The following is a 14,317-nucleotide window of genomic DNA, read 5'->3' as shown; positions in this document are numbered from 1 at the left end:
TAGGAACCACAATATTAGTTTTAGAAAATCAGATTAAAGTCACTTTTTTTGTATAAAAATGTAGAAATGACAGGTCCTCTTTATCTCCATATACTGTCCTCTATTCTGATCTTACACTGAGGATACGACTCTGTTCCATACAGGAGCCTGAAGGACCAAACCAGGTGAAATTCACCATCAAGGAGACAGTTTGTCAAAAATCAGAATATAAGACGACTGAGAGATGTGAATATAAAGCTGGAGGGGTAAGTGCGGTGACTGCACCCCATCATGAACAACAGTGCCTGGAATTTCCATCTCTCCATCCTAAATGATTTATCCCCCTTTAATCATTAAAAAGCCATCATCGATCTCTAGTCAGTGATTTTGTCTAGGCTGAAATAATGTCATCAGTCTGCTGCAGGCAGGATGAGGCATTCCCTAAGTCTCCCCTCCCCCCAGTGAACAAACTATACATTGTAACTTTGTCCTACATAGCTATGAAGGGGGCCTTCAGATACTCTTATAATCTGTAAAACGCAGTAACACACATCGTGACACCATGCATTGCGGTGAGGTTCATTTTGCACTGTGCAGTATGATTGAACATGGGCGACGTAATAGGTTGTCAGGGTAAACCTCCCGCATCCACCAAAAACGGAAATATTATTTGTGGGTAAACTGAACCTTTAACCACTTAAGCCCCGGAAGATTTTACCCCCTTCCTGACCAGGCCCTATTTTGCGATTCGGCACTGCTTGACTTTAACGGACAATTGCGCGGTCGTGCGACGCTGTACCCAAATGAAATTGACGTCCTTTTTTTCCCACAAACAGAGCTTTCTTTTGGTGATATTTGATCACCTGTGCGATTTTTACTTTTTGCACTATAAACAAAAAAAGAGCGACAATTTTGAAAAAATAACAATATTTTTCAAATTTTTTTATATGAAATTCCCCCCAAAAAAATGTAAAAATCAAAATTTTTTAACATTTTAGGCCAATTTGTTTTCTGCTACCTATGTTTGGCAAAAAAAAAAAAAAACGCAATAAGTGTATTTTGATTGGTTTGCGCAAAAGTTATTGCGTTTACTAACTAAGGGAAAGATTTTTTGTCATTTTTATTGTTTTCTTTTTTTTAACGAGTAATGGCGGCGATCTGCGATTTTTTTTTTTTTGCGGGACTGCGACATTGCGGCGGACAGATCGGACCCTTGACTGACATTTTTGACACTTTTGGGGGTACCAGTGACATTACTTCAGTAATCAGTGCTATACATATGCACTGTCACTGTACTAGCGACACTGGCAGGGAAGGGGTTAACACCAGTGGCAATCAAAGGGTTAAATGTGAGCCTAGGGCAGTGATGGCGAACCTTGGCACCCCCAGATGTTTTGGAACTACATTTCCCATGATGTAACTGTTACTGTAAAAATGACACTGGCAGGGAAGGGGTTAACTTTATTGGTGATGCAGGGGTTAAATGTGTCCCTAGGGGCGTGCTTCTAACTGTAAAGGGGTGTGGTTTTTCATGTAACCACAGAGATATACGATCCTACATAGCAGGACCGTATGATCTCTGCAGTTACACCAGGGAGAATGACAGGCGGCTTTGTTTACATCAGCCGCCTGCCTTTCTCCCTCTGCAGCGGACGATCGCGGGTGGCCGGCGGACATCCGAGCCGCCGGTCACTCCCCTATTGGCTCGCGGGCGAGTGACGTACCCCTACATCACTTTGCCCAGGAGGGGCTGACCGCCGCCGTAAATAGTCGTGCGGCGGTCGGCAAGTGGTTAACATATATAAAAAGAGAGTGTGATCTGGATCTCCCATCGGAGTAGTGTGCCTCCATCCCGAAATTCATACAAACAAAAACTGGTATGTGTATATACATATGGGGTATCCAAAACTGAATAAAGGACGGAGCAATCGTCAGAGCTCCATACTTACTGAATCAGTCTCAATATGAAAGCACTGGAAAGGGTGGTTCTCTGGAAAGTCTGACCCGGGAGCCATGGGGGGGGGGGGAGCACAGGGGTCGTATGGAGAGCAGGACTGGCGGTGACAAGATGTGTTCCATATACTTAGATTGAGGTTGAAAAAAAAAACAAAATGCCAATCAGCAATTAGTAGAAAAAAGTAAAAATTAGATGTATATATGTATAAAATTTATAAGGGGATATATATCAATCGACATGAGTATTGCTGAAGACATAAAAAAAAAAAAAAAAAAAATTACGAGTGTGTAGCCTCATTTAAAGTCCCCTGGGCAATTGCAGTTTTTGTTTAACTGAACCTTTAACAAACCTTAATAGTAAGTAATGTGTTAATGTGTAATCCAAAAATCATTTTAATATGCAAAACTTTAATGTAACAATATTATTACATTTATTTCATTTTATTGTGCAGGTGGAGAAAAGCTGCAAGGCCTCGATGAAGGAAAATCACTTCACGGTCATCTGTACAACCACACCAGACGGGGTGAGTGTGTCCCAATGGAGCAGTTCCACCGGGATGAAGACACTGGGAGAATTAGTTAGGGTTAGTGGTAGAGAGATAGGGCTTAGTTAAGGTTAAGGTTAGAGTTAGGGTTTTAGAGTTAAGGTTAGAGCTAGAGTTTAGATTAAAGTTATGGTTGGAGGGTTAAGGTTAGAGGGTTAGGGTTAGAGTTAAGGCTAAAAGGTTAGAGTTTGAGTGACGGTAAGAGTTAGGGTTGAAGGGTTAAGGTTAGAGTTAAGGTTAGAGGGTTTGGATTAGAGTTAGGCTTGCAAAGTTAAGGTTAGAGTTGGGGTTAGGTTATTAGAGGGTTAAGGTTAGTTAGGGTTGGAGGGTTAAGGTTAGAGTTAAGGTTAGAGGGTTTGGATTAGAGTTAGGCTTGCAAAGTTAAGGTTAGAGTTGGGGTTAGGTTATTAGAGGGTTAAGGTTAGTTAGGCTTGGAGGGTTAAGGTTAGAGCTAGAGTTTAGATAATAAGTTATGGTTGGAGGGTTAAGGTTAGAGGGTTAGGTTTAGAGTTAGGGCTAGAAGGTTAAAGTTTGAGTGAGGGTAAGAGTTAGGGTTGAAGGGTTAAGGTTAGAGTTAAGGTTAGAGGGTTTGGATTAGAGTTAGTTTTGCAAAGTTAAGGTTGGAGTTGGGGTTAGGTTATTAGAGGGTTAACGTTAGTTAGGGTTGGAGGGTTAAGGTTAGCATCAGGGTTAGAGTTAGGGTTGGAGGGTTATGGCTACAGTTAGGGTTGGAGGATTAAGGTTAGAGCTAGAGTTAAGATTAAAGTTATGGTTGGAGGGTTAGAGTTTGAGTGAGGGTAAGAGTTAGGGTTGAAGGGTTAAGGTTAGAGTTAAGGTTAGAGGGTTTGGATTAGAGTTAGGCTTGCAAAGTTAAGGTTGGAGTTGGGGTTAGGTTATTAGAGGGTTAACGTTAGTTAGGGTTGGAGGGTTAAGGTTAGCATTAGGGTTAGAGTTAGGGTTGGAGGGTTATGGCTACAGTTAGGGTTGGAGGGTAAAGGTTAGAGCTAGAGTTAAGATTAAAGTTATGGTTGGAGGGTTAAGGTTACAGGGTTAGGGTTAGAGTTAGGGCTAAAATGTTATAGTTTGAGTGAAGGTAAGAGTTAGGGTTGAAGGGTTAAGGTTAGAGGGTTTGGATTAGAGTTAGGCTTGCAAAGCTAAGGTTAGAGTTGGGGTTAGGTTATTAGAGGGTTAAGGTTAGTAAGGGTTGGAAGGTTAAGGTTAGCGTCAGGCTTAGAGTTACGGTTGGAGGGTTATGGCTACAGTTAGGGTTGGAGGGTTAAGGTTAGAGTAAGGGTTGGAGGGTTAAGGTTATAGCTAGAGTTTAGATTACATTTATGGTTGGAGGGTTAAGGTTAGAGGGTTAGAGTTTGAGTGAGGGTAAGAGTTTGGGTTGAAGGGTTAAGGTTAGAGTTAAGGTTAGAGGGTTTGGATTAGAGTTAGGCTTGCAAAGTTAAGGTTAGAGTTGGGGTTAGGTTATTTGTGGGTTAAGGTTAGTTAGGGTTGGAGGGTTAAGGTTAGCGTCAGGGTTAGAGTTAGGGTTGGAGGGTTATGGCTACCGTTAGGGTTGGAGGGTAAAGGTTAGAGCTAGAGTGAAGATTAAAGTTATGGTTGGAGGGTTAAGGTTACAGGGTTAGGGTTAGAGTTAGGGCCAAAAAGAATAGAGTTTGAGTATAGGGTTTGGATTAGAGTTAGGCTTGCAAAGTTAAGGTTAGAGTTGGGGGTTAGGTTATTAGAGGGTTAAGGTTAGCGTTAGGGATAATAGAGTAAGGGTTGGAGGGTTATGGCTACAGTTAGGGTTGTAGGGTTAAGGTTAGAGTTAGAGTTAAGGTTGGAGGGTTATGGTTAGGGTTAGAGTAAAGGTTAGGAAAAGAGTTAGGGTTTAAGGGTTAGAGTTAGAGTTAGGGTTGGGGGTTAAGGTTAGAGTTTTGGTCGGAGGATTAGGGATAAAGAGTTAGGGTTAGAGTTAAGGTTAGAGGGTTAGGGATAGAGTTAGGGTGAAGGGTTAGAGCTAAGGTTAGACGGTTAGGGTTAGGGGTTACGGTTAAAGTTAGGGTTAGAGGGTTAAGGCTAGAGTTAACCACTTTAGCCCCGGAAGGATTTGCCCCCTTTCTGACCAGGCCCTATTTTGCGATTCGGCACTGCGTTCCTTTAGCGGACAATTGCGCGGCCATGCGACGCTGTACCAAAACAAATTTACATCCTTATTTTCCCACAAATAGAGCTTTCTTTTGGAGGTATTTGATCCCCTGTGAGATTTTTATTTTTTGTGTTTTAAACAAAAAAAGAGCGACAATTTTGGAAAAAAAAAACAATATTTTTCACATTCTGCTATATGACATTGTCAAAAAAAAAAAAAAGTTAAAATCTAAATTTTTACCATTTTAGGCCAATTTGTTTTCTGCTACATATTTTTGGTAAGAAAAATCGCAATAAGCGTATTTTGATTGGTTTGCGCAAAAGTTATTGAGTTTACTAAATACGGGAAAGATTTCTGTCATTTTTATTGTTTTTTTTTTTAACTAGTAATGGCGGTGATCTGCGATTTTTAGCAGGACTGCGACATTGTGGCGGACAGATCGGACCCCCTAGCTGACATTTTTAACACTTTTTGGGGGGTCCAGTGACATTACTACAGTAATCAGTGCTATACATATGCATTGTTACTGTAAAAATGACACTGGCAAGGTCTGTAACTCTAAATTGGTACCTATAAAAAAACATTTTTTGAAATGTCGCCTATGGAGATTTTTAGGTAATGTAGTTTGTCACCATTCCATGAGCGTGCGCAATTTTAAAGCATGACATGTTTTTACTCGGCATAACATCATCTTTCACATGACACAAAAAATGGGTTAACTTTACTGTTTTTTTAATTAATGAAAGTGTATTTTTTCCATTTTTTCCCCCATTTTTTTTCCGGTCTTTTAAATTTAAAAAATAAATAGCGTGACATAAAATATTGCAACGATCGCTGTGCAAATACCACATGACTTAAAATATTACAACAATCGCTGCGCAAATACTATGTAACATAAAATATTGCAACGATTGCTGTGCAAATACTATGTAACAGAAAATATTGCACCGACCTCTGCGCAAATACCGCATGACTTAAAATATTGCAACGATCGCTGCACAAATACTATGTAACATAAAATATTGCAACGAACGCTGCACAAATTCCACGTGACATAAAATATTACGACGATTGCTGCACAAATACCGCATGACATAAAATATTGCAACGATCGCTGCGCAAATACTATGTAACATAAAATATTGCAACGATCGCTGCGCAAATACTATGTAACATAAAATATTGCAACGATTGCTGTGCAAATACTATGTAACATAAAATATTGCAACGATCGCTGCGCAAATACCGCATGACTTAAAATATTGCAAAGATCGCTGCACAAATACTATGTAACATAAAATATTGCAACGATTGCTGTGCAAATACTATGTAACATAAAATATTGCAACGATCACTGCGCAAATACAATGTAACATAAAATATTGCAACGATCGCCTCGCAAATACCATGTGACATAAATTATTGCAACAATCGCTGTGCAAATACCGCGTGACGTAAAATATTGCAACGATCACTGCGCAAATACCGCGTGACATAAAATATTGCAACGATCGCTGTGCAAATACCGTGTGACATAAGATATTGCAACGATCGCTGTGCAAATACCGTGTGACATAAAATATTGCAATGATCGCTGCGCAAATACCGCGTTACATAAAATATTGCAACGATCACTGCGCAAATACCGCATGACTTAAAATATTACAACAATCGCTGCGCAAATACTATGTAACATAAAATATTGCAACGATTGCTGTGCAAATACTATGTAACAGAAAATATTGCACCGACCTCTGCGCAAATACCGCATGACTTAAAATATTGCAACGATCGCTGCGCAAATACTAGGTAACATAAAATATTGCACCGACCTCTGCGCAAATACCGCATGACTTAAAATATTGCAACGATCGCTGCACAAATACTATGTAACATAAAATATTGCAACGATCGCTGCGCAAATACTATGTAACATAAAATATTGCAACGATTGCTGTGCAAATACTATGTAACATAAAATATTGCAACGATCGCTGCGCAAATGCCATGTAACATTAAATATTGCACCGACCTCTGCGCAAATACCGCATGACTTAAAATATTGCAACGATCGCTGCACAAATACTATGTAACATAAAATATTGCAACGATCGCTGCGCAAATACTATCTAACATAAAATATTGCAACGATCGCTGCGCAAATACAATGTAACATAAAATATTGCAACGATCGCCTCGCAAATACCATGTGACATAAAATATTGCAACAATCGCTGTGCAAATACCGCGTGACGTAAAATATTGCAACGATCACTGCGCAAATACCGTGTGACATAAAATATTGCAACGATCGCTGCGCGAATACCGCGTGACATAAAATATTGCAACGATCGCTGCGCGAATACCGCGTGACATAAAATATTGCAACGATCGCTGTGCAAATACTGTGTGACATAAAATATTGCAACAATCGCTGTGCAAATACCGCGTGACGTAAAATATTGCAACGATCACTGCGCAAATACCGCGTGACATAAGATATTGCAACGATTGTTGTGCAAATACCGTGTGACATAAAATATTGCAATGATCGCTGCGCAAATACCGCGTGACATAAAATATTGCAACAATCACTGCGCAAATACCGCGTGACATAAAATATTGCAACAACCACCATTTTATTCTCTAGGGTCTCTGCTACAAAAAAAAAAATCTAGATAATTTGTGGGGGCTCTAAGTAATTTTCTAGCAAAACAAATACTAATTTTAACTTGTAAGCAACAAATGTCAGAAAAAGGTTTAGGCATGAAGGGGTTAATTGGTATCAGCATCTTGCAGTCTACTGTATAGTCTCTACAGCCAAGCTCAGAGAAGAGGAGGGAGAAACAGCACCAGGAGCAGGGCCGGACTGGACATAAAATTCAGCCCTGGAAAAAATGTCATACCAGCCCCATAGCATTATTATACCGGCCCAACACCATAACGCCATTATTTTCTTGTTCATAAAAGGGAAAACCATGCATTTTAAAGCAAATTTGAAGAGTGTACTACCATAGATAAGATAGATATAAAAGCAGGGCTTTATATATAAAAGAGCAAATTATAGTTAAAAGTGGTAAAAGTGCGAACATGATACAGGAGATGTCAGGGGCTGTGCGGACATGGTACAGGAGATGTCAGGGGCTGTGCGGACATAGTACAGGAGATGTCAGAGGATGTGAGGACATGGTACAGGAGATGTCAGGGGCTGTGTGGACATGGTACAGGACATGTCAGGGGCTGTTTGGACATGGTACAGGAGATGTCAGAGGCTGTGCGGACATGATACAGGAGATGTCAGGGGCTGTGCGGACATGGTACAGGAGATGTCAGGGGCTGTGCGGACATGATACAGGAGATGTCAAGGGCTGTGCGGACATGATACAGGAGATGTCAGGGGCTGTGCGGACATGGTACAGGAGATGTCAGGGGCTGTGCGGACATGGTACAGGAGATGTCAGGGGCTGTGTGGACATGGTACAGGAGATGTCAGGGGCTGTGCGGACATGATACAGGAGATGTCAGGGGCTGTGCGGACATGGTACAGGAGATGTCAGGGGCTGTGCGGACATGATACAGGAGATGTCAGAGGCTGTGTGGACATGATACAGGAGATGTCAGGGGCTGTGCGGACATGATACAGGAGATGTCAGGGGCTGTGCGGACATGGTACAGGAGATGTCAGGGGCTGTGCGGACATGGTACAGGAGATGTCAGGGGCTGTGTGGACATGATACAGGAGATGTCACGGGCTGTGCGGACATAGTACAGGAGAGGTCAGGGGCTGTGTGGACATGGAACAGGAGATGTCAGAGGTTGTAGACATGATGAGGGGGTGGGATGAGTGGCAGCAGGGGTGGTGGTGAGGGGGGTGGAATCAGTGGAAGCAGTGGTGATGGTGAAGGGGGTGGGATAAGTGGCAGCAGGGGTGGTGGTGAGGGGGTGGCAGCGGTGGTGGTGATGAGGGGGGTGGGATTGGTGGCAGCGGGGGTGGTGGTGAGGGGGTGACAGCGGTGGTGGTGATGAGGGGGGTGGGGTCGGTGGCAGCGGTGGTGGTGGTGAGGGGGGTGGGATAGGTGGCAGCGGTGGTGGTGAGGGGGGTGGGATCGGTGGCAGCAGGGGTGGTGGTGAGGGGGTGGCAACAGGGGTGGTGGTGAGGGGGTGGCAGCGGCGGTGGTGATGAGGGGGGTGGCAGCGGTGGCGGTGATGAGGGGGGTGGGATCGGTGGCAGCGGTGGTGGTGATGAGGGGGGTGGGGTCGGGGGCAGCGGTGGTGGTGAGGGGGGTGGGATCGGTGGTGGTGGTGAGGTTGATGGGATTGCTGGCAGTGGTGGTGGTGAGATCAGTGGCAGGGGTGGTGGGGGGATGGGATCGGTGGCAGTGGTGGTGGTGAGGGGGATGGGATCAGTGGCAGGGGTGGTGGTGGGATCAGTGGCAGGGGTGGTGGGGGGGATCAGTGGCAGGGCTGGTGGGGGGGATCAGTGGCAGGGCTGGTGGGGGGGATCAGTGGCAGGGGTGGTGGCATCAGTGGCAGGGGTGGTGGCATCAGTGGCAGGGGTGGTGGGGGGATCACTGACAGGGGTGGTGGCATCAGTGGCAGGGGTGGTGGGGGGGATCAGTGACAGGGGTGGTGGCATCAGTGGCAGGGGTGGTGGGGGGATCAGTGACAGGGGTGGTGGCATCAGTGGCAGGGGTGGTGGGGGGGATCAGTGACAGGGGTGGTGGCATCAGTGGCAGGGGTGGTGGCATCAGTGGCAGGGGTGGTGGGGGGATCAGTGACAGGGGTGGTGGCATCAGTGGCAGGGGTGGTGGGGGGGGATCAGTGGCAGGGGTGGTGGGGGGGAATCAGTGGGGGTGGTGAGATCAGCAGGGGGCAGCAGGGGCCAGGGGGCAGTGGTGGTCTGGTGGAGGTCGGAGGATGGGACCAATAATTGCACTGCTGCTGATTTTTATTACTGACTTGGTCCGTCGATCATGCTGCTGGTGTCTGTGTGTGTACTGACAGACACATTACTGGATGTGGTGTGGGACTCTCGGCGCTGTGACGGTCCGTCTTGCTGCTGAGCCTGAGTCACATGATCCACCGCCGGCGCCGCGCAGCCGCTCCCGCTAGATGTGATGTCCTGCCGCTCATAGCGGCTGACGTCACGTTGGAAAGACTTCGGGGCTGCAGCGGCCATCACAGCGCGGCCGCGGCGCGGTCCCAATAGCGGCCGCGTCTTAAAGCGGCCCCATGAATCTTAAAGCGGGCGGCCCCAATCTCAAAGCGGCCCCAGGGCCGGCGGCCCACCGGGAATCTTCCCGGTATCCCGGTCGGCCAGTCCGGCCCTGACCAGGAGCCCATCAGGTTTCTGCAGGGAAAAGAGCATGCTGATGAGAGGAGAGAGCAGAGTGACAGAGAGAAGAGCGCATCAGTCTGCTGCTTCTCTATTCACTGTCCAGTGTCCACTCACTGGCTGGGGGAGGGACAGGACCGGTTGGGGGATAATGAAACTGCGGCAAAGAAAAAGAGCTGTGTAAATCTCAGGAGTGGATGGGCAGAGATAGACAATACTATCTGATTGTATAATCTTATTATGGTTCTCCAACAACTCTCCAGAAACACTGAAAAATCAGTTTTGGGCGGAGTGACCCTTTTCACGGGCGTCCGCAAGGGAGGGCAAGGGAGGGCAAGGGAGGGCAAGGGCCCCCCCTGGAGATTTCCTGGCCTGCTCTGGGAGGGGAATCTATGGGGACCCTGCTCTAAAGGGGATCTATGGGGACACTGCTCTAAAGGGGATCTATGAGGGCTCCTGGCCTGCTCTAAAGGGGATCTATGGGGACCCTGGCCTGCTATAAAGGGGATCTATGGGGATCCTGGCTTGCTCTAAAAGGGATCTATGGGCACCCTGGCCTGCTCTAAAGGGGATCTATGGGGATCCTGGCCTGCTCTAAAGGGGGTCATATTGGCTAAATATATATATATATATATATATATATATATATATTCTTTGCAGGGAGAGTCTGGAGTACCTGGTGGTGCAGGAAAACCTGGTAGCACGGGGAATATAGGTAAAAAGATAAGACTAAAAAGGGATCTATGGGGACCCTGGCCTGCTCAAAAGGAGGATCTATGGGGACCCTGCTCTAAAGGGAATCTATAGGGGACCCTGGCCTGGGCTGCTTTAAAGGAGGATCTATGGGGACCCTGCTCTAAAGGGAATCTATAGGGGACCCTGGCCTGGGCTGCTCTAAAGGAGGATCTATGGGGACCCTGCTCTAAAGGGAATCTATAGGGGACCCTGGCCTGGGCTGCTCTAAAGGGGGATCTATGGGGACCCTGCTCTAAAGGGAATCTATTGGGGACCCTGGCCTGGACTGCTCTAAAGGAGGATATATGTGGGCGAAAAGGGTGGAGCATGGGTGACTTAAAATGATGCCCCCCCCCTAAAAAATGTTCTGCGAATGCCCATGACCCTTTTACTAATATATTGACAAATATTCTCTTGTGTTCCCTTGTGACTAGACCAACAAAGATGGAGGACTTGCTGCAAAGTCTTCAGAAGGAGAGCGCAGCAACCAGAAAGGACTTTCCCGTGAGCGCACCGTCATCATTGAAGAAAAGCGGGTGATTACGGAGGAGGAGCCGGAGGAGCCAGAAGAAGAGGAGGATGAAATGACCCGGGAGGATGAGGATGATGATTATGACCTGCCAGACACAGTGATAGAATTCCACGATGACCATCGGGATGACGAGGCTGAGCGACGATCAGAGAGTCGGGGACGGGGGGTGTTCCCTGGGGACATCCTGGGAAGGCTTCTCTGCCTGAAGTGTATCATTGACATTTTCCCCAGAAAGTAAACGGGGGGGGGGGGAGAGGGGGAGAAGCTGAAGAGCACCGGCCTACCCAAATTGTGCATTTCAGTTATTGCTGGAGTCTGGTAGGTGGGGTCACCTGTTGGCTTCTTCCATCTTCTGGCCAATATGGACTGTTGTTCCCACCCATTGGAGGAAAGATCAATCGTCCATACACAAATCTGCCAAAATCTGAAAATTAATTTCAGTAGACTGTAGCTGTAATTTCTTCCTTCGCTTCCACAGAGGGCTGTTCAATGATTTACTCATCTGAGCTCATTAATTACTATAGATGGGGGGGGGGGGGGGGCTCTATAAACTCAGCTCATTAACTACTATAGAAGGTAGGCTGTATGACTTCAGTTCATTAATTGCCCAAAACAGAATTCATCCTGATGCTTTTGTCAGCAGTCACATCATCAATAAATACAAGAGAACCAGTTCCATTGGCAGCCATACATGCCCACGCCATGACACTACCACCACCATGCTTCACTGATGAGGTGGTATGCTTTGGATCATGAGCAGTTCCTTTCCTTCTCCATACTCTTCTCTTCCCATCACTCTGGTACAAGTAGATCTTGGTCTCTTCTGTCCATAGGGTGTTGTTCCAGAACTGTGAAGGCTTTTTTAGATGTTGTTTGGCAAACTCTAATCTGGCCTTCCTGTTTTTGAGGCTCACCAATGGTTTACATCTTGTGGTGAACCCTCTGTATTCACTCTGGTGAAGTCTTCTCTTGATTGTTGACTTTGACACACATACACCTACCTCCTGGAGAGTGATCTTGATCTGGCCAACTGTTGTGAAGGGTGTTTTCTTCACCAGGGAAAGAATTCTTCGGTCATCCACCACAGTTGTTTTCCGTGGTCTTCCGGGTCTTTTGGTGTTGCTGAGCTCACCGGTGCGTTCTTTCTTTTTAAGGATGTTCCAAACAGTTGATTTGGCCACACCTAAGGTTTTTGCTATCTCTCTGGGGTTTGTTTTGTTTTTTTCAGCCTAATGATGGCTTTCTTCACTGATAGTAAAAGATCTTTGGATCTCATATTGAGAGTTGACAGCAACAGACTCCAAATGCAAATAGCACACTTGAAATGAACTCTGGACCTTTTATCTGCTCCTTGTAAATGGGATAATGAGGGGATAACACACACCTGGTCATGGAACAGCTGAGCAGCCAATTGTCCCATTACTTTTGGTCCCTTAAAAAGTGGGAGGCACATATACAAAATGTTATAATTCCTACACCGTTCACCTGATTTGGATGTAAATACCCTCAAATTAAAGCTGAAAGTCTGCAGTTAAAGCACATCTTGTTTGTTTCATTTCAAATCCATTGTGGTGGTGTATAGAGCCAAAAATATTAGAATTGTGTCAATGTCCTAATATTTACGGACCTGACTGTATACTGTGGCAGGCTGGCTTGGCTGCACGAACCACCATATCTGTACGGCGGTTCGCAGTACTGCTCCTGGGGGCACGCACACGCCGCCGGAGGCACGTGCCCATTCCCATTAGAAAGCGGGGAAGCCGATCCACGGGACTGGCGGCAGCGATTGCCACCGGGCACCCACGAGAGAGAACAGCGGTCTGCTGTTGTAAACAAAGCAGACCGTTGTTCTCTCTGGAATGAACACAAAGCCCCTGTGATCCTATTTAGGATCAGAGGTCTCTGAGTTGATTCCAGAAGTCTCTCCCCCACACAGTTAGAAAACACCCCCTAGGCTCACACTTAACTCTTTGATTGCCCCTGGGTTAACCCCTTCCCTGCCAGTGTCATTAGTACCGTGACAGTGCATATTTTTAGCACTGATTACTGTAGTAATGTCACTGGTCCCCCCAAAAGTGTCAAAAATGTCAGTTAGGGGTCCGATCTGTCCGCCGCAATGTCGCAGCCCTGCTAAAATTCGCAGATCACCGCCATTACTAGCAAAAAAAAAAATAAAAAATATGTAAACAAATTGGCATAAAATGATGAAAAAATTTTATTTAATTTTTTTTTTATTGGGAATGTTATATAGCAGAAAGTGAAAAATATTGTTTTTTTTTTCTTGTTTGTTTTTTTTTTCAGAATTGTCGCACTTTTTTTGTTTATTGCACAAAAAATAAAAATCGTACAGGTGATCAAATACCAACAAAAGAAAACTCTATTTGTGGGCAAAAAAAGGACATCAATTAAATTTGGGTACATCATCGCACGATCGCGCAATTGTCAGTTAAAGTGACGCAGTGCCGAATCACAAAATATGGCCTGGTCATTAAGGGGGCAAACCCAGAAGTGGTTCAATTTGTAAATAAGTAATTTTTCTCCTTCAGGCTCGGTTCACATATATGCGATGCGGGAAGGCTGCGAATTCGCAGCCTTTTCCCGCATAGCACACGCACCCCCGGCAGTTCACACTGCCATATGCGATACGCTGGGGGTGTCAATGTAATCTTAACGACACCCCCAGTTTGATCTCATATCGCAGTGCGATCGTGCAGTTCGCACAGGATGGGATCGCACAAGTGTGAACCGCTGTGCGATCCGATCCTGATGCGGCTGCAAAAATGCCTCCTGTGCGTGTTTGCACCGGGTGCGATGCGAATTTAGCCATACAAACTGTATGGCTAAACTCGCACCGCACAGCTGATCGCATGTAATGTCGGAGCAGTGCGCTCCGACATTACATGCGAACCCGGCACTCGCAGAAGTGTGAACCGGGTCTCACTGATGTGTGCTGATGAGGTTGCACTGAGGGGCACTAATAGGCGGCACTGATAGACATTATTGATAGGTGGCACTGAAAGGCACTGACAGGCAGCATTGATGGGCTCTGATAGGCAGCACTTATGGGCACTGATAGGCAGCACTGATGGATGGCACTG

The 14,317-nt window shown here is 45.8% G+C and overlaps 1 protein-coding gene across 1 annotated transcript in view; it reads left to right on the top strand.

Moving 5' to 3' along the window:
• Window positions 1–11,457, top strand: part of LOC309555988 (uncharacterized protein) — a gene marked incomplete at both ends in the record, with an annotated part of 20,939 nt that extends 9,482 nt beyond the window's left edge. The window contains 3 exon segments of the mRNA XM_082258240.1: window positions 144–245; window positions 2,388–2,459; window positions 11,122–11,457. Coding sequence (XP_082114366.1) covers window positions 144–245; window positions 2,388–2,459; window positions 11,122–11,457 — 510 coding nt within the window.
• Between the last annotated feature and the right edge of the window lie 2,860 nt (window positions 11,458–14,317).

This window comes from Pelophylax lessonae, assembly GCF_965119305.1.
Source record: "Pelophylax lessonae genome assembly, chromosome: 5".
Taxonomy (NCBI): Eukaryota; Metazoa; Chordata; class Amphibia; order Anura; family Ranidae; genus Pelophylax; species Pelophylax lessonae.
Note: the sequence above shows the minus strand (reverse complement) of the source record. Positions and strands in the feature narration are given on the sequence as shown.